At 35.5% G+C, this 27,782-nt stretch overlaps 1 protein-coding gene across 3 annotated transcripts in view; it reads left to right on the plus strand.

Annotated features, from left to right (window-relative positions):
- The window catches only part of DPH6 (diphthamine biosynthesis 6), a 297,783-nt gene that overhangs the window by 160,034 nt on the left and 109,967 nt on the right, over positions 1-27,782 (plus strand). For 2 of the 3 annotated variants that reach the window (XM_089907393.1, XM_089907392.1), the window contains exons 7-8: positions 9,842-9,936; positions 16,590-16,677. In XM_089907393.1, coding sequence (XP_089763519.1) covers positions 9,842-9,936; positions 16,590-16,677 — 183 coding nt within the window. Of the gene's footprint in view, positions 1-9,841; positions 9,937-16,589; positions 16,678-17,886; positions 27,102-27,782 lie in introns of those variants that run through there. The other variant, XM_089907394.1, reaches the window with a different exon arrangement.

Below are 27,782 nucleotides of genomic sequence, written 5' to 3' on the forward strand. Positions count from 1 at the left end.
AAGGGGTACAAAGTAAGTCAAAGAGTGATTTTTCATGGAACTTAGAGTTTTGTAAATGAGGGGAGGACTCTAATAACTTGGATCATATAAAGCCAAATTGGTATTTGCTATAAATGTAATTGGGACCTAAGAGACGGAAGATGACCACATGACCTAGAGTAGCTGAAGGCGATGTCATGGAAGCCTCAGCACTTAAACTGGTCTGAAGGATGGATGAAATTTACATGGGTGGTGGCAACAAAGTGAATCAATATGAAGAAGATTCCTTGGCAAGAAGACATGCAGGGACAATGAGGAACTTGTTTTAAATGAAACTAAGAGCTGGTATTGGTAGATTAATAAGAAAAAGGTGAGGTGGGAATTTAGGACCCAATCATAAAGGGCCCTGAGAGATGGACCAAGCGATTTGGGATAAGAAATAGCAAGATATAGAAGGCTCATCAACAGGGATTTATATTATTAAAATATATCTCAGGAAATTTAGTCTGGCAGTAGTATTCTTGGATTGGGAGTAGAAGAAATTGGAAATGAAAAAGAGTCTAAGGTGCTCTTATAGGAAACAGGTGTGAGGGCTTAGAGCATGAAACCGCTGACAGTAGGGATGGAGAGAGAGAACAAAACTAAAAGAAAGATTTTGATGGAAGAATGAAAAAGAAACTAGCACCAAATGGCCAGAAGCTGGAAAAGGAAGAATCAAAGATTAATCCACACGTAATGATTGGGGAAATTAGAAGCACACATTTTTGCAGAAGAGAACAGGGTTGAGAAAGAACATGATAAGCTTGGTCTTAAACATACTGAGTTTTAAATTATAACATATAAACCAAAGGCATATGTTTTTAAACTATGAGGTTGGCACACAATTGAGACGTTCAGGCTAAAGACTAAGGTTTGTTATTTATCAGAGTCAGGACACAACTTTAAATTCTGGGTTTGTTTACTTCTAAGCTACATAACCTTTGCAAATCAACCTAGTTTTCACCTCTGGAAAGGGAAAAAATAAAATTAGTAGCCATTTCATTGAGTATATATTATATGCTGTGTAGTATATTAGACTTTTTTTTTCACATGGTTTTATTACTGAAAACAGCACTCCTATGAGGTAGATGCTGTTGTCATCTCCATTGTACAGATCAGTAATCTGAGGCTCCGAGAGTTTGCATGACCTAGGATCACGTAGCTACAAGGTGACAGAGCTAGGATTTGAACCAAGGGCAGTGTGTCTCCAAAGCTACTGCTTTTAATCAGTTATGCAATGCTGCTTTCACTGTGCCTCACTACAGTATGTGCTTTACCTACTTTTATAGTTAAGCTGTGTATTTACTAAGTGCTTACTAAGTGCCATACTCTGTGCTAAGTGCTTTTTATGCATTATTTTATTTAACCATCTAACAAGCCTATGACGTTGCTACTACTAATGTTTACATTTTACAGATGAGGAATCACTTAGAGGGTGAGTTACTTTTCCAGAGTCACAGAGGTGGGAAGTTGCAGAACCGGAATTTATGCTTTAAGTCTATCTGATTTCAGAGTGGATGCTCTTTTTTATTCTTAAAAGTTATTTTGAAGATTAAATAAGATAATTTCATCATTTTCTTAACTTTAAGGCATAAAGCAAATTGTCTTTAATTAGTAGTGACAGTGTTCGTATTTGCAGCAGCAGAATAACATAAAGGTGATGGTTGAACCCATGGACTGCATAAGCTATCTGAGGGAATAAATTGATAAAGAAGACTATAGAGAGAATCATGAGGGCTATTTATAATTTAGGAGCAGCAGGAGGGAAAGGAGTTGGAGAAGCCCAGCAATAACTTAGTAAATACACATGGAAGCCTAAGGAAAATAATCACAAAGATTTGAGACATCAGTTGTATCACATGCTACATAAAATTTGAAAAAGATAAGGTCATTAGACAGTGTCCCAGCACATTGCTACTTATACTAAAAACCAGTAAACAGGACCACCATCCATCCAGTTTCCCAATGCAGAAAGCTGGGAATTTTTCTTACTTCTTTTAAACTTTCTTCACTTCTCCAGTCACTTATTTCAGCCTAGAAAATCTCTCTCAAAATATCTGCCCTCTCCTCTCCATCCTCACTGCTACTTCTCCAGTTCAGGAAAGCTTTACCTCCTGCCTAGATTCCTCCAGCAACTTCTCAGTTCTTTCTGCTTCTTGACTTACTGCCCTCCAGCCCATTCTCCACTGTGCGGCCAGAATGATGTTTCTAAAAGACAAATGAGATCAGGTCAGTTTTCTGTTTAAAACATCCTCATGGGTTCTCAGTGATCTGAGGATAATAACTTAGTATGGCATATGAAGCCCCATAACATCTGTCCTCTTTCTAGTTTTTCAGCCTCACCTCTCCACTATTACTCGTCTAGTTATGTTTCAGCTATGCCAAACTTACTTCAATTTCTAGTACCCATCGTGTGCTCTGGGACTTAACACATGCTGTTCCTTCTGGAACAGTTTTCTTCTCTCCTGCCTTCTCTCTCTCCCCTCTCCCTCTTTCTCTTTGTCTTTCCCTCTCTCTCTCTCCAGACTTTCCTGGTTAACTCATCCTTCAGATTCTTTGAGAAGCCTTTTGAGTTCCTTCCAGTTAGGTCCCCTGCTTTATACTCCCACCGCATCTCATGCATCCACCAAAGCAATCCCTACCCTTTATTGTAATTGCTTATTTAACTTTATGTCTGTACCTCCAGACAGTAAGCTGTTTTATGCAGAATTTATGTCTGCTCCTATTGTTATCCCCAGCACTTAAAACAATGCCAGACCTACCGTAGACATTCAATAAATACTTCTTTAATAAGTGCTATGAATGAATATATGCAGCATGAAATTATTTTGTATGTTAAATACATCATTTATAAAATGAAATTGTGGTGAGTTTTTTAAACCTCATGGTTTTCTCTAGGTGGTAGGAGGGATGAGGGAAGTGCAATTTCATTTGGCCTTTTCTTTTTGTCAGTTTTAAGATTAGTAACAGCAAATGAGGTAGGTTTAAAAGAAAAAATATCTTGATTTAATAAGAAATTCTCACAATTACGGTATTACAGTCTTTTAAAAGGATAAAAAAATTAAACAGGGAAATCATGATGCCCATAACCTTTTCAGTTCAATAATTAGTAGAGCTCAAATGGAGTTATTATGAATATGAATATTTATCTGTATGAATAAATGTGCCAGAAAAAATAGAATCATATAAGTAATTTCCTTTTCATTTACTAGGAATTCACTTTTTAAATGCTCAGACTCCAAGGCATTCTTATAAGCCATGAAATGACCCAAGTCGGCCACATCTGTTCAAAATGTGTTTTAGAAAGCTTATCTTAACAATAGTTAGTTGGAAAATTAATGTTCACCTTCCATAAAAATTTTATCCAAAAGAGAACACAGCACAATTTAGATATATGTGAAGCAAGGAATATACTTGTATACAGTGGAAATTATAATGTGAAATAAGTAAAAAATGATCTTATTATTTTATCAAAAATAATTTAACTGGTTAGAAAACAGCAACATATTTCTTTTCAGCTGGTCAAGATCCTTTTGAAATTTTATTTTATTTTATTGATGTGTTAGCTTTATACCTTTGTATTTGTACAAAGGATGGGACCAGTTTGACTGATGTCAGACAGAATAACAGCTGTATTAATCATATCCAGTGGCCATCTGATCTGAATCTTTTTCTATATAACATTCCCCAAATGGTTAAAAACAGGGGGAAAAATAGTGACATCCCTGATTCAGTGGGTAATCAGATAAGAAAAACATTGACAACCATGTGTAAATTTTATTCAGTTTTAGAGTTCCAAAAGTAGAAAATTTTTGTCCTATTTCTAACGATATAGAAAAAGCAATTAGTAACTTTCTCCTGATGCCGAAAGCTCAGCTTCTTCATACACTGGTGCCGAATCAAATCTCGGAGACAGAGATTTGGGTGAAGTAGAAAAGGATAGCTTTATTACTTTGCCAGACAAAGGGAGACACAGCGGGCTCCTGCCTCGAAAAGCTATGTGTCCCAACTTGGAGAGGATAGTGAGAAGTTTTATAGTAATGGTTCAAAGAGGGTGTGCTCAGCTCGTGGACATTCTTCTGATGGGTTGGTGGTAAGGTAAGTAGGAGTCAGCCTCATCAACCTTCAGGTTCCAACTGGTCTGGGGTCTACATGCTTGTGGGCAGCATACCATCGTTAACCGTTAACTTCTCCCACCTGGAGGGGATTTCAGTATCTGCAAAACAGCTCAAAGATATTATTATGTGTATCCTTTGATGGGGAACCAGGACCTTGTGCCAAGGCTGCACTATTGTTTCTCTTGACTGTTTTGTTTCTCCCTTGTCTCATATCCCCTCCCTTCCCTAATTAACAACTGCTTGAATCTGCATGTTGGAACTCAGGGAAGGTCATGGAGGCTGAATGAAGGCTATTTCCTGTAATCACAGAAATGGGAGACACAGAAAGGCTTTGTGCCCAGAAGGCCCACAGGGCCCTGCTCGGTATCACTCCTCCCTTTTACTTGATAATTCTGTTTGGGATTGTGTCTGAAACTATACCTGTCAGTACATGCCAATTGGACCCTTTTCTGGGAGTATACAGGGTATCTGAACCATGGAGAAGACAGCCATTTGGTCATTGTGTACTATGTGCTACACACTGCTAGGAAAAAATTATGAGAGGGTTTAAGAAATTTAGAAACTTATAGTCTCATGAGAAACATTTAAATTCAAGGGGCACATAGTAATGCAATACAGAAATATGTCACAAGGCAGCATAGGACAATCCCACAGGCAATAATAAGAGTGATTTCTATAAGTTGAAGAGAAGGAAATTGCCTGTTGGGGTTTATGTTTATCACGTTATATTTCACTTTTTAAGATTTAATCTTTTGGGTTTTTTTTTCAGCCAGTCAAGATTCTTTTGAATCTTTATTTTACTTTATTTTCCCATTCAGTGTATTAGCTTTATGTCTTGGTATTCTTGTGAATGATGGGACCAAATGGCTGAAGTCTTTGACTCTCAGTTTACAGAGCTTGATTTCCATTGAATAGGCAATGGTCAAACACCAAAAGTTTTTGAGTGGATGAATGCCATCTCATATTGTCAAGGAAAGTTAGTGTGTTGATAACATGTAGGGTAGATTGGGAGGGGTGAATATAAAGCAGGAAGACAAGAGATTATTGTAATAGTTCAAGTGCAAAGTGATCAGTAAGGATGTTAGAATGGAAGGGAGTGCATACATTTTCTCATTCACTGCCATATGCCTAGTGTATAGAAGAGCATCTGGCACGTAATAAGTACTGAGTGAATATTTGTAGATTCAATAAATGAATTCATGAAAATTTTAAAATGTAGGCTGTGTGGCAGAAGAAAGGAAGGAATTAAGTTCTACTCCAGCATTTTAAGCTTGATTGAACAGAAATTGAGCAGGCAGAGAAGGTTTTGAGGAAAAAATAAAGAACTGTGTTTTATTCACGTTGAAGTAAGACAACAATGCTCCCAAGTAAAACACTCAATAAACGTTTGTTATGGGGGGAGCGAATACATGGGAGAGAGGTTGATGGCTAGGGTTTTCACTTCGAGAGCCATTTGCAGTAGAGGTAATAGATATAGTAGGGGTCATGGTCCTCAAAGATGGGAGTATATAGATAAAGAGCAGAAGGTCCAAGGGAATAGCAAATTAATAGAGAAAAGATAACATATGTCGACTGCTTCCTGTGCACTAGGCACTGGGTTAAAAGCTTTGTATGTATTATATCTTCTAATACAACATCCCCCAAAGGGCAGGTATTACCTAGGGAAATGGAAATTCAGAGAACTTAATCAATTCATCCCGGGTCCAGTACTCAGTAAGTGCTGGAGCTAGAATATGAACCTACAGCTGTCTATCCCTAGTTTTCCAACTGTGCTAAAATTACTCTCTGTTCATAAATTTTGTCTATCTTTTCCAGTAAATCTTTAATGTATTTATAGTCGTTATGTTTAAAGTCATTATCTACTGGGTTCAATATTTGGTTAATGTGTGGGTCTGTTTCTGTTTTGTTTGTTTTTCTCTTGATTACAGGTCACATTTTTAACTTTTTCAGTGTTCATCTAATTTGTTTTATATATATTATGGTAGATATTGAATAAAAAAGAACAGTAGAGACTGAAGTAAATATTCACTCCAGAAAAGTCACACCCCTTCCTCTGTCTGACAGCTAGTTTGTGGTGTTTATTCTCTTTAGTCTGATCTCCAGTTGAGCTGGGTCTGGTTTGAGTTGTTTCAGTTTGCTACGTGTTTGAAATGTTTTGAAAGCAGGATAAGGTCTCTCCCTTTATCAGGGCATGTGATCTGTGCTCCAGTGAGTCTAGAGATCTCTCTCTCCTTCTCCCCGCTACCCTGTCCCCCTGCTTTAAAGTCCTGCTACCAGATTTTTTTTTTTTTTTTTTTGCCTTTTCAAGGGCTTACTGCTGTTGGCCTTTCCCTGCCTCCTCTCTGGCTTTCCAAGTCTTGGCTGAAATCTCTCTGTCTTCCTGCCCTGTCACCAGTCCTTGGTACAGTGAAAGTTCAGTAGAAAAGACTTGATGGGCAGGTGTTCTCAAAGGGATCTCTCTCCCCTTTTCTGCCCTGGCCCTAGCTCTCTGCATGTAGCTACTGTGTACACTTAGTTAAGACTGTGAAAAAGAACTGGCAGGCTATACACACTCCCTGGGTCTCCTCAGGACTCTTAATAGTCCATCACAGAGGTCCACAGATGGCCATAAGAGTTTGGCTTTTTGTATACGCTGATAGACGTCCCTCATCTATGGAGATTTGCTTCTACTCTGTCTGTTCCCCCATTAGGAAAGTGACCATGGATCTTCACTCATCTAGGAAAGGCTTACCCTGATCTGCAGTTAGTTCTTCCAGACTTCTTTGCATTCTCGGATCTCTGTAGGTAAAACACAAAGGCATGGCTTTGTAGCCTATCTGGCATGTTTTTGGTGTTACGGTGATAACAACTGTCTACTTCCACTTTTTACATACTAACTGAAACTATTTAACAATGTTTTAATAATTAATGGACATTAGACCTTAATGGTCAAATAGCAATATGAAAAATATTTTTTATTTTTCAATATAGATTGCTATCGTTTGTACTTAAATTATGGAAAGAATCATGATAATTCAGTGAGAAACTAAACCTTAGAAAAACTGTTACCTATTTAGTATTTTCAATTACAATGAAATCGACAGAGAAACTTATCAAAGTGAACTGCAAAAACTGTATTTGGAGTGATTAAGTGCTGGCATACAGTAATGCTAATTTGGAGTTGAAACCCAAACACAGACCTGAAACATGTTAGAATAAAGTTGCTACTTTCTGTGAATAGTGTAGATATGAGTAACACTATCCTACATGTTTTAGAAAAGTAAATTGAATGTTGTGTACCACAAATATGTCTCTTGAATGTACACATCTGAATTCTCTACTACCTAAACTGACCCTTTTTTTATCACATGCATACATCATGCTTTTGTGCTACCAGGATGTTGCTTTCTAACAGGGTGCTATGTCTTAGATAAAGAAAATGGCTTAAAGAAAGTGGCTAACATAAACTTTGCTTCTTGAGGTCTCTCAGGACATCAAAGAGACTTGGAACTGGCTAAAAGTCAGCCAATAAAGATCGAATTTTCTAGATACTTGCGTCTACTAGAGCTTGAAGCTAGTAGAGTTTAGAGGGGCTGCAAAAGACATCCTAAGGATTCACAGACTACTTCTTGGTTCATCAGCCATAAAAACCACTGGACTCTTTACCCAAATTTCTTTACTTGGAATCTGTGTCCATGCTGGTGAACCAGTAGTAGTGGGGAGAAGAGATTGCACATATTATTTATAGAAGCGACATCACTGTTTCATCATATTGTGGTATTAAAATATAAGGTGCAGTATATTTAGGAAGCTTCCGGAGACCAGGGACATTGTCTTGTTTACTTTTGGATCTTTTTCATCTAGCAAGGCCTGCCAAATAATCACTGTTAAATAAATATTTGTTGAAGAACTGATTGGATGAATATTATGGAAATATTTTACATGAACTGGAAATATCACTGGATGCATCCATATTTTAGATTTCCTAGTACTATGTTGGATTAACATAGCAGCTCACATTACTTTTACTAGGGACTAATAGAAGGATATCAGTAGGATAACAGCCATGCCAACTTTAATTTTTAAAACTCCAGTTATTCTTTGGTGGTAGATTATAGAAGTTTTGCAAAGCTTCAGTGAAACATTTTCTAATAAAAGGAAGCCAGTGATTGTTAAGGTATACTCCCACATAAGAAGACTGTCCATAAAGGTGAGAGTAGAAGGTTCACTTGGTAGACAGTTGCTAGAATGGGAAGGCCAGTGAAGGGAGATCAGCACAGAAGGGGTCAGGCACCAGCTGACAGAACAAGGAAACACCCCTGAAATCCACATCCCATTATTATTCCTACATTTTTTATTGCAAAGCAGACATCAATTTAATTTGGTTTACCACGGTAATGTATTCCTGTTATCTGGTCTCATAAGGACCAGCTGCCGTAATTCTGCCTTGCTGATTCCCTACTTCATTTATCCACTTTGCTCATGTGAGTTCTTATAGAAAATGCCACCCCATTTTCTTTCCTTCACTTTTCTTGCTGTTTGCCTTTACAGGTCATCCACATTACTATTGATGCTTAGAGGGAGTAGTAGAATTTTCATAGATGTGTGCTTTAAATCCCGAAGGGCACGTAGTCAATAGTTGAAATGTAATGGATTTGGAATGGTAGCACAACCACAAAAATAACCAAATAAATAAATGTGTAACTGTGCAGGTAAAACCAAAGACTTAGGCCACAGTCCCAGCACTGGCAGTAACAGAACATCAATGGAGTCGCTCTTCCTTTGGGCTGGGAGAGACTGTAAGCAGGGAAAGCTATGAAATTCAGAATGAAGGAGATGGAATCATAGTGCTAAAGCCTCCACACAAGAGCAGAAAGATTCTGTGGCACAGCCAGTGAGAGTGCTCCCCAGCACTGATTCCAGCCATGTACCAACCAGATAAGAGATGATTTTACTCTCAGTATCATTTAAATAACACAGCTTATATTCAATGCAAAGCACAGGGAATTTTTTTGTTTCTTTGCTTATTTATTTGTGTGTTTTAATTTCAGGTTTAATCAGACAACATTATAAGCTATCCCAACCTTTCTGGGAGTTATACTTTCCTAGGGCTTGTCTGCAGCGTTGGAACTTCATTAGTTCTTGATACCCTTGGAACTTTACAATTAATAATAACCTTAAGCATAATAACCATGTTTATGGCTTCTTTGTGTGCGCAGGCCCAAGGAAAGGCCTTAGATTACATTCTCTGTGTCTCTGAGAAATGCTCTAAACACAACATTTTTTCCCCTTCTACATATAGGTCAAAGGGCAGGGGAAAGCACAGTTTGGCTGCATATATCCTCATTTACTACGTAATTACTTAGTATCTTTCCCCCTTAGCCTCCCTTTGAAGCTAAAGCTAGTGGCATTCCTAAACTTTATAGTAATCTTTAAGCTTTCTCATTATACACAAAAATGTTGGTCCCTTACATCTTTTTATAAGGGTTTGGTGATTATTAAAAATGCTATGCTTTATGATAACATTTTTCATATGGTTTTAAACACATATTTTAAGCAGAAATATACAGTTATTTTCCTGTAGCTCACCATCTATTTTGGAATTAAAGTTTCTGGCATGGATATTTTTCAGGACAAAATAAGTTAAGTGAGCATTTTTGCTAACTAATTTTAAGATTCCTGTTTCTTTCCTTCTTTTTCTTTTTCTTTTTTTCCCCTATTTTCAGCTTTCTAAGAAGTACGGAGCCCATGTTTGTGGAGAAGGTGGAGAGTATGAAACGTTCACTTTGGACTGCCCTCTATTTAAGAAGAAAATAATTGTGTAAGATATCATTTCAGCATTTTCTTCCCCTTCCTCAAATTTAAGTGATGGAAGCAATGTAACATTAAGCTGGAGGCAACTTTTGTTAAGAGAAATAGAACATGTCCTCCAAGTTCACAAACACTCAATTTGTTTAATACCAGTGAAGTCGTCTGAATACCTAAATCAATACATGACAAGACGAGGCCTTCATAGAAGCCTATAAACTTTTTATACATTGCACTTTCATTTACTTGCTGATTATGGCCTGCAGTAAAACTGGTACCTACACACTGACACTTTTATCCTTTCATGAAGTGTGAATTGCCTGTGTTATTTATCTTTCATTACAGCTACATCTGATAAACTGCCACATCAGTAGCCTGTGGGTTCCATTAACTCCGTTCTCTTTTTCCTTTTTCTTGGCTTTAATAACTTAGAATGGTAATACTAAACATTTCTCTTCAATTATTTGGGGCTATATTTACATATAAACTTTGTTTTTAAATGAATTCTGTTTTATGGTGAATAGTGTGATTTCTTTGCCATAAATTGTTAAAATTCGTGTAGCAAAAAATAGGAACTTTCTTCAGTTTGTTAACATTATTATCCATACTCTATATCACTCCTCTCATATGCTAAGAGAGCACTTTATTTGCTTTTCCTAAGCTCTTCAGCTTCTTGAAAAGGTTGTCAGAATTATGCTTGATTTCAGAAACCTCATCTGATGAAAGACTAGAATCTTGTATCGAATGGACAGCTTTAATATTTTCAACACTGAAAGGTGACTTCTTTGTACATATTAATAATGAGGGAAAGAATGTTCTAAGAAGTTAAGACAACTCCAGGTGAATTTTCTAAAAGTTACATTTATCTTGGGAAACATAGCCAAGACCTTTTCATTACCCTGTGCAATATTCACCCACTCTTGCTTCTCTCATTTCTTCTAACTTGTTTTCCATTAATAATCATCGAACATAATAATAATATATTTGGCAAATATATATCAAGTACCTATTATGTCTAAAGCATTCTACTGGGCACCACTGATGTTGAAACATAGTTCCTGTCTCCAGAAGGGTGGAAGGAAGACACATCTGCATAAAATTGTGACACAAAATGATAGAGGATAAGAGTCAGAAGAATAAGTTCATAAACGAGAGGTATTTCTTCTGGCTTCAGTGATCACAAAACAATTCATTGAATGAACTGTGCCTTAGGTATTACTTCTATGAAATAATACTGTTTGGTTACTTAAGAAAAACATTTCCATGCTAGGGTGAAATTATAGTATAATAGGAAACTTGCAATATACTTATTAGACTAACCAAATTAGAAAAAAATAAAAAGCACAATAAGAGAAAGAAGGCCAAAGAATAATACTCTTCCTGTTTATTGGACAACTTGAGGTCCTGGAGCACCCAGAACTCTTTATGGACAACATAGAATTATAAGAAATGTGCTGCTTTACACTACATAACCATAAGGTTTATTTATCATAGTACTTTAGACCTGAAAAATGAATCTTTCACCTCATCATTGTGCAGATAGAGAAACCTCAACCTGACTGAGGCAATGACATAATGGGAGTTAATCATGCTGTTGAAGAGAAGGATGTCAGGGAAGGTATATTAGAACCCTCTAGTGCCAAAATGAGCTGTTCAGTTGCACTGGATAATCATTTGTTGAGGATAATCATGTGGGTGGAAGTCTGCAAGCTGCCACCCTGCTCTGTAAAAGTTCTTCTGTAAGAATGGAGAGGCAAATCAGCAATACTGGAAGTGCTAACATACGAGTGTGTACCTTGAGAACAGAAGGGGAAGAACTGACATTTCTTTCTTACTCAGTTATCAGCTACTCACTAATCTGATTCTGATGCTTAAGCGTGTTCTTTGATTTTTTTTCTTCATAGGCTCTGCCTCACCTCAGCTTCATAACTTTCTTATTCGATTTCTTTTCGCTAGATTGCCTTCCCATTTATCCCCACTTTGCTAAATCCTTCCAATTTTAAAGGCTTTGGTTGTTACTACTTCCAGTGCTTGTCCTCATATCTGAACTCTCAGAACACACAGTAGTAGGCACTGATAAATGTTAAATATCGTGGAATTAATTTTTCATTTATTGTTTAGTTTTAAATATCCTATTTCACTTTTATGTATTCCTTTCTTAGGTTATAACTAGAGCTTGTAGTAGTTGAATGGAAGAAGAATGTCACCTACTATATACAAAATCTTTCCTTCTCTTTAAAATAGAAAATGTCCTTATCATACCTATCTGATAAGCACTAAACGTGATGATGTGAATGAATATGCATTGCACATTCTAAAACTGTATATAAATTAAAGTTATTTTGTTTAGAGATAGTTTTCCATGTGACACAATTAAAAGATAAGTTTAGACCTGGTAACTACTTGTTAACAATTGACAGTTAATCATACTGGATCCTGTCAGTTAGAATGCGTTTGGGGGGACAAAGTTAATAATTTCTCCTGTTATATTTGACATAGTAGTGATCTTCCACAGTTAGCATACAACTAGTTGATTATTAGGAATCCCCTTTTAAATGTCTAATTCAAATTTTATGTTAGAAAAGGAGACTATGAGGAGAAAAAATAAACTTTTGCATGCAAAATGATTTGATTATAATTAGGTGTGATTTTTTTTTTCAAAAACACAGATAGAATCTCTTGCATAATGAAATAATTTAGACAAATTAGGGTGGTTCTAGAAGTTTATTATGAGATACATTTTGCCCCAAATTCCAACTAACATTTTAAAAGTCTTGTAGGAAACACTGGTATAACAGTCTTTGTGCGGAAGTAATCTTTTAAATTTTTGACTAGAACATTTTACAGTTTACTTTTCACATCAATTAGGATGTGACTACTCACCTCTAGATGCAAATTTTTAGATCAGAAAATGAGGGTTTTTTCCTGAGGAGCCTTGACAAAAAGAATTGCAGCCTAGTCTTTAAGAAAAGAGGACAACTGTAGGTCCTCAAATAAAAAACCTACTTTCTCGGTGTCCCTGGTGGCGCAGTGGTTAAGAATCCACCTGCCAATGCAGGGTACACGGGTTCGAGCCCTGGTCTAGGAAGATCCCACATGCCGCGGAGCAACTAAGCCCGTGAGCCACAACTGCTGAGCCTGCGCTCTAGAGCCCGCGAGCCACGACTACTGAGCCTGCGCACCTAGGACCTATGCTATGCAACAAGTCACCGCAGTGAGAAGCTCGCACACCACAACAGAGTGCCACCCCCTGCTCGCCGCAAGTAGAGAGAAGCCCGCGCACAGCAATGAAGACCCAACGCAGCCTAAAAGAAATAATTTTTTTTTAAAAAACCTACTTTCTTTTTATTTTTTACTTTGAAATATATGTGTATGCATATCAAAAGTAAGAACTAAAACATGGGGAATATAGCCAGTATTTTGAAAATAAAGTAAGAACTAAAATCCCAATGTATTAATGAAGGTGATAATTTTCTTCTCACTGTTAATGAACACAATTTTAATGTCAATCTTTGATACAACCCCATATTTCCATTTGAATTGTCAATATTAATGTACTACTGCTACAGAGTTGCTGTGTATGGGATGGATGGATGGATAGAAGAAACAATGGGAAGGAAGGAGGGATGAAAAGAAGAACTAAATTCTGTGATTAAAACACTATGCTCTCATTTTCCCCACTTACTCCTCGTTTCTACCTATTCAAGACAGAACTCAGCCCAGAGCATCGTAATATGGCATTTAGCCGTGAGGATGAATCAAGTACTTTCCTTATCTGCCTTCTCATATCTATTCTGTATCACTTGGGAATTTATTAGAATTTATGAACCATTTTCCTTGTATTTAAATTTATATAATTATTTTTATTATGCTAGAGATAACCATATATTGTTATTGGTATACATGTATGCTTATGTTCATGTATCCATATATATACAGTATGCATGTATGAAAATGTACGTATTCGTGTGAAGATTGGTAATTGAAAAATCAGTGTGGGTTTTTGATAGTGTCAGTAGTTACTGTGTAAATGTAAAGATACTTAACAAAGTTAAACTATACAGTTATTCAACAAATGATTGAAAATAAGGCAGTGTATTCTGCACTGAGCCAGAGGTGGAGTGTGGGGAGACAGGCAGACAAAGATGAACAAAACCTGTTCCCTCTCAAGAAGGAAGACAAGCACACAGACACATAATTATAATATAGTGGATGTGTTATGAAAGGTCTGTAAATGCATTACCAAAGCACATAAAGCAGAAAACTAGCACTGTCTGAAGATGTCAGGCAAGCCTTCACGGAAATGATGTTGGAAATGTCTTGTGAGGATAAGTGTGAGCCCACGGGGAATACCTGCGTGCAGTTGTCTTTTCAGAGGGGAAGTAGGAACCAAGACCATGGCTGAGCCTCAAGAGAAATTCAGTGTTTTGAAGTGAGAGGGTTAGGGCCTGATCTCTTAACTTGAGAGAGAGCCTATAGTCAGGGAAGAGAGACTCAGACCTGACTCAGCTAGCTGCCCTTTTGAAGTCGTAACTAGGGATAAGCCTAACGCAGCAGTGAAAGGGAGCATGGGATCCAGCTCTTGGCTACTGAGAAACCTCAGTTGTGTAAGAGGAAGGGGCTGCACTGATTACTTGTATTAATAGGGAAAGAGGAGGAGGGTAGCCAACTGGAAAGCATTTTTGCTGTTGTAGAGTTTTTCTTAATTTTCTGGGTCTCTCTGAGGGTATTCCAGCAGATTCCGCTCTAGGTTTCAGAGAAATCCATGAAGCAGACAGAAACCAGAGACTCTTGAAAGTTGAGTTTCAGGTGAGTTTATGAAAGAAAAGCAGAGCAGTCGTGGCATTATTCTGTTTGAAGCTAAAAGCCATTTATTTGAACCTATTATCTGTCTCCCAGTTGATTCTGGCTTTGTATAACTGAATGAAATGACGTTAGTCAGAGATTATGGATTTAATAGAATCCATAAAAACCATATTCCTTTTCACTTAGTGTTCAGAATGTTATATATTTTCTCTGGATAACAATCTTGGTTCAGAATGCAGTAATTGTATCAATTAAGTGAGCTATTTGCTGTCAATCTTCTGTTTCTAGTGGGAATAACTGTCAAGAGAAAGGAGGGCCCGAAACCCTTTCCACTGACACATCACTGGTTCAGGTTAATCATGGTTTTGGTGTACCCATTGTCAAGGATATCAAGACCAAGCTGCCTACATCAGGCATTATTGAGGCTCAGGATCAGTTTCCAAAGCTGGGATTGGGAACATAGAGATTGAAATTTAATGTAAGAATGAGGTCATACACAGGAACTAGAATTTGAATCTATTGAGGAACCAAGATAGGACCAGAACAGACAACTCTGGAGTAAATAGACAAGATGACTAGACTAGAGTTAACAAGGCAGAGAGACAGGTGGTAGAAAGCAAGAGGGTCTCCTCTTTTCTTTCTCTTTCTCCTATTGCTCATTATACATTGAGGCATTTTTCGGTTAGGTAGTCTGTGAAGGCAGGTTATTACTTTCTTTCATGATCCCGATTATAATGTTTTTCTTTTAAAGTCATAGAAGCCTGTTTTAATGTAATTTTTAAAAACACTAACAAGATACGTATTTGATACTAATGGTTCATGAATAGTAGTTGATTTTTTTTTTTTACCATCAAACTTTTTTCTCTATCTCTGATCTTTCAAGTGAAAAGTAAGCATATTTTGCTCATGAAAATTTAATATATCGGATCCTAGTCTTTTGAGATTTCTTCTATTGTCACTAAATAACTTTGCATTACAAAAGTTAATTCAAAAATATTTTACATTAGTGGAAAAGAATCAAAGTAAGAATTTATTTTGCTGAACAGCAATGGTTAAAGTGCTAACAATGTACTAATATAAACATTGGAACTAGTTCCTAAGGCATTAAAGAGATATGAGAAATTTCTGCTTTTAGAATTTGAGTTAAAATACAAAAACACTATTGCTTTCTTAATAAACAACAATAAAAAATAATTAGTTATTAGAACTTCACACATAATCTTAGTTATTCATATGAGCTTTACAGGGTATCTTTGATAAAAGTTGAGTTAATTTACATGTATCCATATGGTGCCAGCAAGCAGTTCATACTATTTTACCTGAATGTGGTAATTGCTATGTCAGACAATCAATTTTAATAACAATGATATTGCAGTGTGAAGAGTTCATCTAGAGCTTAAAACCATCACCAGTACTGCCTTTGTGAAGGATAATTGAGATTTTGTGTGAAACACTGGATGAATTACCTCTTGAAAATGAAAAGAATAATGAAGATAAAGCACTACTGTTTAATGGTAGCCCATACCAACCAAATTTGTGAAAATGAAATTGAAGTTTCAAGTTGTAAAACTGTTCAGAGATCTTTGAGTGAACCTGAAAGTTGAACTGTGTGTCCTCATAAAGTTGAAAAGGTCTTTACTTATTTTTGAAAGTTTAATATTCTCAATCTTTTCCCCAATTAAATATTGGATTATTAAAAGTAGATGTTAATCATTAATTATGTAGTAAATATGTATACAATAGTATACTAGTGGAAATAAATGAGGATTTTTGGTCTTTTCTAGTCACTAGTAGGAGCAACTTGCCACAAAACAGATTTTGCATAGTAGATAAATGTATTATAACGTTTTTTTATTTCAGGGATTCATCAGAAGTAATCACACATTCAGCTGATGCATTTGCACCTGTGGCTTACCTACGCTTTTTAGAATTGCACTTGGAGGACAAGGCAAGTAAATCTATTTCACAGTGATTTAAAGAGAAAATTGAGATATGTGCGTTGTCTCTATAGATGTAATTCTATAACAACAAATGAAAGGGTAAAAACAGTGATTTTTTTCAAATCCTCGATCAGTAACTAAGAATTCTGCAGATGTTTATAGTTTTAAGAGCTGTATATTATGTAAAAGATATTACATTGCTGAAGAGTTTGCAGTTCATTTGAAAAGGGAATCATATATACATTAATCAAGGAGAAGACAGGACGGTGTATAACCAAATATTAAATCATCTAGAAAATTAAGAATTAGGTTATTGAGCATCAGCCTTAGGGGAAAGGTTTGAGGATAAATTGGATCTTCATTATACAAAGTTTAAGAGGAGAAGAAAAGGACAAATTAAACCTTTTCCAAAAATATACAGGGGAACAGTCGTACAAATGAAAGATGGAAAATGAAGCAAAAAGTGTGATAGTTTAAAAAAAAAAAAAAGTGTGATAGTTTTATTTTAAATACATTGATTGTCAAAACACAGCAGAAGTCAATTTTAAAATGTTTTGTGGAATAGTTAAGGTCTAGATTAGACCCTGTGATTAAAAGCTCTGCTCCTTGAGGCATAAATGATTGGAAGAAGTCTGCATCTTTCGTGTTCTGTCATCAAGTGTCTTGAGGCACACCCACAGTCATATATATGATAGAGAATCTGAAGAACCAAGAGAATCAATGATTGGCAAAGGAAGGAGAAAAATGGGAACCCCAGTAATCTCTCAATCAGCAAGAATTTCCAAAAGTAGAGAATAATATTTGGTGCCATTTCTCTAGAAAAACTAGAAAAGACAAGGTTGAAAAGAGGTGATTGAATTGGGCTGAAAGATGACTATTGGTGACCTTTTACCAAAAAACTGGTAAACCTCAAGAGAATGAAGCTAAACTATCCAGACATCTTTCAGACCCACTGAAAGGAGCCTCTTCTAGGTCTCTGCTACTTTTGCTGCCATGGGCACACACAAAAAAATCAAAACCACCAAATTCTGGTTTAAATACATTAGCCATTGTATGTTCACCTCTACCTAAATAGCTCAGTATTCACACTATTTTGGTATTGCTTTGGGCTTCTCTATCCATTTGCCCTCTTGCAGAAAAGAATATTACTTCTTTAAGGTGCAGTACTCACTGACACTGAATAAATATGCTGCATTTCCTTTTTTTTTTTTCCTTAGGTGTCCCCAGTACCTGACAACTGCAGAACATCTAATTATATACATAACTCTTGAAAAGCATTTTTGTTACTAAGCTGGTATTTTTATATTTTAAAAATCACGTAGCATTTTCTCAATTATTATGTCCCACTTTTTTCATTACATTTTTTTATTTTTAGAAATATTTATCTTTATCAGAAGTTGATAGAACCATTGATTAATTGGTTAACACATCCAATCCATGATCTCTGTGATTGGTACCTTCTTTTTTCCCCTTTTACTTCATCTGAAATCCTCATTTCTGTAACATTTCTTTGCTTTCATCACACTGGTTTATTTTCCTCTTTCTTGTTCCTACTTTCATCTCTGCCTATAGTATCCTAATGCAAAGGCAATTGAAAATGAGGATGAAAAGGTAGTCACTGTATTTAGCTAATCAAGTTTATTCTACCGGGCATCACCATTTTTGTTTTGAATATATTCATTGTTTCAACATTATTGGACAATCAAGAAGAATACCATTAACTCTTACTGGTTGTTTTATAACTGATTAAAAAATGTAGTTTTTCGGTATTACCTATGCTGACTTCAGACTACTTTTAGAGTTTGCAGCAAAATTGAGTGGAATGTACAGAGAGTTCCCACACATGCACAGCCCCCCCCAGCTGTCAACATCCCACACCACAACAGTACATTTGTTACAATCAAGGAATTTACACGGACACATCAGTTATTACCCAAAGACCATAGTTACATGATGAGTCACTCTTGGTGTTGTACGTTCTGTGGGTTTGGACAAATGCATAATGACTTGTATCTACCATTATAGTATAATACAGAATAGCTCTGCCTATTCATCCTTACTTTTCCTCTAACCCCTGGTAACCTCTGATGTGTTTACTCTTGCCATAGTTTTGCCTTTTCCACAACATCATGTAGTTGGGATCATTTAGTATGTTGCCATCTCATATTGGCTTCTTTCACTTACTAATATGCATTTGGATTCCATTGTGTCTTTTCATGGTTTAACAGCTCATTTCTTTTTCTTTTTTTCTTAAGACATTTTTTTAGAGCAGTTTTCGGTTCACAGAAAAATTGGAGGGCAAGTGCAGAAATTTCCCATTTACCCCCTGCACCCACATATGCATAGTCTTCCTCATTATCAACATCCCTCCCCAGAGGGGTACATTTGTTACAATTAATGAACCTACATTGCACATCATAATCACTCAAAGTTCATAGTTTACATTACAGTTCACTCTTGGCTTTGTACATTCTATAGATTACATGTATCCATCATTATGGTATCATACAGAATATTTTCACTGCCCTAAAAATCCTCCATGCTCCACCTTTCATCACTTAACTACCTCCAACCCCTGCAACCACTGATCTTTTTATTATCTCCATAGTTTTGCCTTTTCCAGAACATCATATAGTTAGAATAATATGGTATGTGCCATTTTTAGATTGGCTTCTTTGACTTAGTAATATGCATTTAAGGTTCCTGCATGTCTTTTCATAAGTTTTTAAATGCTTAATAATATTCCATTGTCTGGACATACCATAATGTATTTATCCTTTCACCTACTGAAGGACATCTTGGTTGCTTGAAGTTCTGGCAATTGTGAATAAAGCTTTTGTAAAACATCCATGTGCAAGTTTTTGTGTGGACATAAGTTTTCAACTCTATTGGGTAAATACCAAGGAACATGATTGCTGGATTATGTGGTAAGAGTATATTTAATTTTACAAGAAACCACCAAACTGTCTTCCAAAGTGGCTGTACTATTTTGCATTCCCATCAGCAGTGAATGAGAGTTCCTCTTGCTCCACATCCTTGCCAGCTTTTGGTGCTGTCAGTGTTTTGGACCTTCATCATTCTAATAGGTGTGTGATGGTATCTCATTGCTGTTTTGTTTTTTTTTTAATATTTATTTATTTATTTGGCACTCAGGATCTTTGTTGCCGCCTGTGGGATCTTTTAGTTGCAGTGCTCAGGATCTTGAGTTGTAGCATGTGAGCTCTTAGTTGTGACATGTGGGATCTAGTTCCCTGACCAGGGATCAGACCCAGCCCCCTGCGTTGGGAGTGTGGAGTCTTAACCACTGGACCACCAGGGAAATCCCCTCATTGCTGTTTTAATTTGCATTTCTCTCATGACATATGACATGGAACATCTTTTCATGTATTTATTTGCTATCTCTGTATCATATTTGGTGAGATGTCTGTTTAGATCTTTTGCCAATTTTTTATTCGAACTCTTTGTTTTTTATTATTGAGTTTTTAACAGTTCTCTATATATTTTGGAAATAGTTCTTTATCAGCTATGTCTTTTGCAAGTATTTTCTCCGAGTCTATGACTTGTCTACTCATTCTTTTTCCAGTGTCTTTCACAGAGCAGAAGTTTTTAATTTTAATGAAGCCCAGCTTATTAATTATTTTTTTCCTGGATCATGCCTTTGGTGTTGTATCTAAAAGTCATCACCAAACCCAAGGTCATCTAGGTTTTCTCCTATTTTATCTTCTAGGATTTTTATGGCTTTGCATTTTACACTTGGGTCTGTTATCCATTTTGACTTAATTTTTGTGAAGGGGTATTAGGTTTGCGTCTGCATTCATTTTTTTAATGTGTGCGTATCTAATGGTTCTAGCACCATTTGTTGAAAAGACTATATTTTCTCCATTATATTGCCTTGCTCCTTTGTCTGTATTTGTGTGGACCTATTTTTGAGCTCTCTATTCTGTTCTATTGATTTGTTTGCCTATTCTCTTGCCAATACCACAAAGTCTTAATTACTGTAGCTTTATAATATGTCTTCAAGTCAGATAATGTCAGATTCTGACTTTGTTCTTCTCCTTCAATACTGTGGTGACTATTCTAGGTCTTTTACCTTTCCATATAAACATTAGAGTCAGTTTTTTGATATCCACAAAATAACTTGCTAAGATTTTGAATGGGACCACATTGAATCTATAGATCAAGTTGGAAAGAACTGACATCTTAACAATATTGAATCCTACTATCCAGGATCATGGAATATCTATTTATTACATTCTTCTTTGATTTCTTTCATCAGAGTTTTATGTATATATGTATATGTGCTTAAGACATCCTTTTTAATGTTCATCGTTCTAACTTAATCAGTTAAATGTTGCCTCCTTTAGGACTTTTTTTTTTCTTTTTAATATCAGGCTTTGAGACGACATTCTGAGAGTGAATCAGGAAAGAAATAAGAGTTCCTTTCCCAGAAATTTTATTACATCTCAGTGGATTGGGTAAAGCATTGGCCAAGTCACCAGCTTTACTCCTGAGCCCACGCAGGTGGTAGAGAAGGGGATTCTATAGAGGGAAAACAAAGTATAATTAACAAAAGAAGATGAATAAATGCTAGAGGGCAAAAATGATAGATACTCTTCCACATGTTTTATCAAATTCACATTGTTATCTTAAACTCATATTAACAAATTAACACTCTACCCCAAATAATAGTGAGACCTCAAATGTATACTTTGAATACCACTCTGAAAATCCGTCCGTATCTGTTCCCTAAATTTCTTTAGTTTCTACTCACTTTATAACACATTTGCAATCTAGCTTGACCTCAATTACTTTGATGTTGGTCTTTTCTGTCTTCATAATTGTTAATCATTTTTCCTGATAATATTGACTACCATCTCCTCAAAATTTTTTCCTATAATGTGTATATGTCATTGTACTATTCTGACTTTCCTTCCACTCTCTCAAGATTTCTTGTCTTCTTCAATAGCTTCTTTGCTTCTTACCTTCAACATATATATATATATATATATATATATATATATATATATATATGCCTCAAGTTCTTTTTAAGGCTCCATTTTATTCTTTGTCAGTATTTTCTCTGACAAAGACTGTGTCTTCTCCCACAAGTTTACTTTTAACCTCTATGCAGATAATTCTCAAGCACTCTCTTTCTGGACTTTCTACTACTATCTTTTTTTTCCCCTTAACTCTACATCCTTATTTCTGACTGCCTGCTGGACATGACTGCCAATAAATATCAAGCTCATTATGTACAAACTTTGAAATCATTTTCCCCTCCAAGTGCACCTTTTCCTTGTTTGTTGTTATTTAACACAACTCTTTTCCCCCTAGTAACTCAGGCACAGAAAAAAACAAATCATCTCTTCTTTACCATGGACATTCAATTGGTTATCTAATCCTTTGTAAGTTAGTTTTAATGTCTTGTACACCAGCGGCCCCCAACCTTTTTGGCACCAAGGACCATTTTCGTGGAAGACAATTTTTCCACAGTTGGGAGTGTGGGTGATGGTTCAGGCAGTAATGTGAGTGATGGGAAGCAGTGAGGAGAGGCAGATGAAGCTTCACTCACTCGCACACCACTCACCTTCTACTGTGTGGCCCAGTTCCTAACAGGCCACGGACTCGTGCTGGTCCATGGCCCAGGGGTTGGGGACCCCTATTGTACACTATTCCATCTCCGTGCCCATCTCTCTAGTTAAATTTGTATCTTGCCCAAACTCTTGGACAAGAGAGAACTTCTTTAAGTGGACTCCTTGCTTTTATTCTCCCCATATTCTACTTCATTGCCATATTAGATTTTTCTTTCTAGTTTTTGTTTCTATGTACAAAAATCCATAATGGCACTACATGGTTTTCTCAATAAGTAAGATGTTTAGCTATGACGTGTTGCCATAACATCCTTTTTCAGTCTTTCTCCCAGGATTCCCCCACGTGTGCCTTTGCTCTTGTAATACAGAACCATTGGAAAAGTCCCTTACCATGCCTTCTGCTTCTTTCCTCCCTTGCCTTTGCTTATTCTATCTGTCTTTTTTAACTGTTTACATCCTGTCCATGATGTATGACTGAATTCAAATACTCTTATACACTTAGCCACACCAGATGAACTGCCCTAATACTTTGTTTGTTCCTCTCTTGTGACCATTAATTTAAGCAGCTTATGTTATAGTTGTTTAAGGACTTATTATTTCTACTAGACTGTAAATTTCTTAACAACTCTTCTTTTTTCATCTTCACACCCCCTACAACAGCAGCTAGTTCTGCAATAAGAATTTTTTAATTTAACTGATTGTTATTTTCATACTTCATTTTTTTTCTTACAAAATTTTATAGACGTGCTTCCATTTCATGTTGCATACCATTTAATGAAAGTCACGTTCTTGTTTATTTTTCTTTTATTCTGTTAGAGAAAAATGCTCCAAGCAAATTGGAACATAAAATACAGCCTTTAGAGAGGTTGTTAGTGTAAAATTTATCACTAAGATTTGCACTTTATATATAATGACCCTTAAACTTTTCTATTGAATAATTAACCTATTTAAATGTTACCTTTAAGTTAAAATATTTATTTATGTGAGTGTAAAAATTATATCAACTAAACATGGGATCCCAAACAAAATAACTGAATAATGAAAAGCTCCAGGTTAAAAATGGGGAAATATATTAAAATTTCTTTTGGGGGCTCTGGCTTTATTGCTTATGGCAAACTTGATGCTAAAATGAACCATACATACATCACTACTCTGACAGGCTTGAGAAAATGAAAAATACAAAGCTTTACATAAATCAGCCAACAGATCATATTAAAATGCATAATCTTTAACAGAAGAATAAAGACTTTTAACAGTTCAGAAGCTCTTCCTTCCTTATGTAGTTGTTTTAGATTTTTCAAACAGCTTTATGAGAAATAATATTTCAAATTAATTATTGGCAAAGCCATTGCATTCATTAAGAGAGAAGGTTCACGGAAATTTAGCTCCAATTTTACTAACGTACCCTACTATCACTTAGTACTTAATTTTGTTTTTTGTTGAAATAACCCATGGGACAATTATATATTTTATATAATTATAAAAGCTCATATTCGTACTAGTTGTAACTTTTAAAGACATCATAATTTCATGGACCATTCTTGGCCTTTCATTTTATTTTGCTTTTTTTCAGAAACCTCATCAAATATCTTGAAAAAATTTATAACATTAAATCATCTCTCTGCTTTTATTTTTCTCTTCAATCCAACAAATATCTGTGAGCACCTACTCTATTTAAAAAACTGTTAGGCCTGCATGGAATTGACTATAATTATGGACAGAATACAGCATAATTCTAATTCTGATTTTAAATTGAAGTTATTATGAGTAATCATTATTCCCAGCATTATGATTACAATAACAGTTCACTAGCTTGGCTAATCTGAACTGAAGTTATGGCCATAATATATTGTTGATTCAAGGTGAAAAGTAATGTGTGGGATATGATCTTGTTTTTCTAAAATATAGTGGTGGAGACAAGGAACTTATATATTTAATTATATTTGATTAAGGATAGTAAGATGTAAGCACATAATAACCAGACTGATCATATTGGTTTCTTTGGGGAAAGGGAGCATGAAGGGGAAAAACAGAGAGAAGCTTAATTCTTTATATATCTGTAAATGTGACTTCTTACAATGAGCATATATTTTTAAATTTAAAAATATTTGATTAAGAAAATGAGGCAAATGAGTTCATCAGTGCTAAATGAGTATTTAAATGTTATTCTACAGCGTTTTAGTAGTCTCGGTAGAAAGAGATGCACTAGAGCCCTTTAAAACTTTCCATATAACTTAAGTGAAAACAGTACCCACGATGTGGGTTGAAATCTAGTTGATCCTATAGTAAAGTCTAAGCAGTGAATCTTGGGGCAATAAATAAATAAATAAATAAAGACTAAAAGTATTTGGGTGGTTGGCCTTTTGATTATGTTGTGCATGGGAATTTACTCTCACAGCTCATAGACGCATGTATAAATTTGAAGATCCCTGCCATGGAGATATGCTGCCACAGTCTCTATACCACCTCAAAAATATTTCCTTACAGAGGGACGAAAGAAGGAGAAAGATAAAGGATGACTTTTATTCGTGAACATTTGGTTCAGCACAAATTTCCTACCACACCCCACCCTTTCCCCATCTTTTGCCCTCAAGCTAAAGAGCAGAAAACTGATCTGGTAGGAGGGAGCAAGGCATTCAGCAGGTTTTAAAACCTTATTCTATAAACCTTATTGATATAACTTGGGATTCAGGTAGATTTTGGCCTTAGGTACCACTGTGCCATTGCTGCCATAAATGATCATTGGAGCAGATTAATAAATCAAGCGTCAGATTCACCCAAGTTTAGAGAGCTACTTAACTCATTTCTGTCCCTAATGCATAGATTTCAGTAGTACCAACAATTTATCAGTGTGTCAGGAAGTCATGAATCAAACTGGGCAGTAGAAGAGATTTTGAACCCAAATCTTGATAGATTTAATCAGTTTGGGGCAGGATCATAAAAATAACCAAACAGTTGATTTCCTTCTCTTCCTTCAAATTCTAATTGACTGACTTTTTTTCTTTAATATTTACTTAGTTGTTGTGTTCTCCCGTGTAGCTTTTTGTTCTTGGTGTTGTTTTAAAAAATAAAGTTTCTGATTGGTGTTTTCATAAAGTTTCACTTTGATGATTTCTCATAAAAGAGGTGTGGCATACCACTTATTCATTTAATATATTTATTTGGTGCTTACATTTATATGCCTGACACTGTTCATTCAGTGGGGATACAATAGCGAATTGAACAACCAAAAATCATTTCCTTCGTGGAGCTTTTATCCTATGGAATGAGACAGATAAACAAATCAAATATATAAAATAGAGGGGATGGGGGAAGTTGCCTCATTGCCCATAGAAATGAAGATTGGAGTTTATGGAATAAACATGATTTGAGAATCTTAGGCTGCTCTGGTGACAGGTTTAAACCCAGATTTAGGGTAGCAAGATTGGTTCTTTTGGTCATATACCAGAGAGTGGTGGTGAGCTGTGAGTGGTTGGATTTGGGTAGGGAAAGGCTAAGAGTCTTGCCAGAAGCCTGTAGATACATCCAAAGAGTGATTCAGTGAATTAGAAGTCAAAAGAAAATATTCAGAATGAAGCATGGAGAGAAACAAAGAAAAATACACATTAGAGGTTGAGAAATAAAAATAGTGGAAAGGTCTAAAATGTAAAGTGTCAGAGAGGAGAGGTATAATGGGTAAAGTGCACAAATTGAGAAGATAATGGTTCAGAACTTTCCAAAATTAATTAAACACACTAAGGTACAGATTCAAGAAGTCTTATGAACTGCAGATGGAATAAAGAGAGATTCATATTTAGGTGTGTGATAATAAAACTGCTGGAAACAAAAATCAAAGAAAAAAATTGAAAATAATCAAAATGCATTTTTTTAAAACACTACATTCAAAGAAGCAACTATTAGAATGAAACCTAACTTTTAAACAGAAAAAAAGGGAATCCAAAACAATGGAGTCATATTCTTGGTAGTGCTAAATGAAAATAACCATCATCCTAGAATCTGTAGCCAGCAAAAAATATCCTTCAAAAATTAAAGTGAAGGTACTTTCAGGATGATGGATATGCATTTGCCAGAACTCATTGGTAGAGCACTTATGGTTCATCCATTTCACTGTAATTTTTATCCTTAAGATATAAATATTTTAACTCTAGTTAAAAACATTTATGTTAAAACCTTAACATACTTTATTATGCTTTGGTGTGTCTGCTTAATAATTTTTCTAAGTTTTTGTTTTAAAATTTCTTAACTTTATTTTTATTTTACTCCAACATTTTATTAAGGAAAATTTTAAACATACAGAAAAGTCTAAAGGAAGAAGAAATAAAGACCTTCCCAGTTAAAGAAAAACTGAGAGAGTTCTAGACTTGCCTTTCTTATGAGTATTGCTAAAGGGAGTTCTTCAAGTTGAAAAAAAAAAAAAAGACACTAGACAGCAACACTAAAGCATTTGAAAATGTAAAGCTCTCAAATAAAAAGTAAATATATAGATGTATACAGAGTTTTATAATATTGTAATGGTGGTGTGTAAATTATTTCTAATTCTGACATAGAATATTATAAGTAAAATCATGAAAAGTAACTATAACTATAAAACTATGTTAGAGGATACAGAATATACAAAGATATAAGTTGTGACATCAGTAACATAAGGTATGAGAGAGGAAGTATAAAGGAATAGAGTTTTATATGTGATTAATGTTAAGTTGTTATCAGTTTAAAGTAGATTCTTACAGATGTTTGATGCAGTCCCCATAGTAACCACAAAGAAAATTATAGAGAATGCACAAAAGAAATGGAGAAAGGAATCAAAGTGTGTCACTACAAAAAAAAAAAAAAAATCAAAACACAAAAGACAGCTGCAAAAGAGGAAAGGGTGACAAAATAACTAGAAGACTAGAAGACATAAACAATTAACAAGATGACAATAGTGAATCCTCTCTACCACTAACTGCCTTAAATATAAATAGATTAAACTCCAAATCAAATGACATTGGGGAGGGTGGAGATCAAGATGGTGGAGTAGGAGGATGTGGAGCTCACCATCTACAAAACACCAAAAATTACATCTACATGTGGAACAATTCTCATGGAAAACCAAATGACATAGAGTGGTTAAATGTATTGAAAACAACAACAACAACAATATGCCCTTTATAAGAGATACACTTTAAATCTAAGGTTATCCATAGGCTGAATGTGCAAGGATGAAAAAAGGTATTCAATGAAAATGATAACTAAAAGAGAGCAGGAGTGGCCATACTTATATCAGATAAATAGATTTTTAAGTCAAAAACTGTCAAAAGAGACAAAGAAGAACATTTTATAATGATAAAACAGCAGCTCACCAGGATGTTATAACAACTATAAATATATATACACCTAACAGCAGAGCACCCAAATATATGAAGCAGACAGTGACAGAATTGAAATGAGAATTAGACAGTAACACAATGATGGTAGAGATTTCAGTCTCTCACTTTCAGTAATGTAGAAATCAACCAGATTAAAGGTCTTGACCTATACTG

The sequence above is a fragment of the Delphinapterus leucas genome, chromosome 2 (genome assembly GCF_059928025.1).
Source record: "Delphinapterus leucas isolate spDelLeu-1000000601 "Yukka" chromosome 2, BTC_Dleu_Yukka2, whole genome shotgun sequence".
Lineage (NCBI taxonomy): Eukaryota > Metazoa > Chordata > Mammalia > Artiodactyla > Monodontidae > Delphinapterus > Delphinapterus leucas.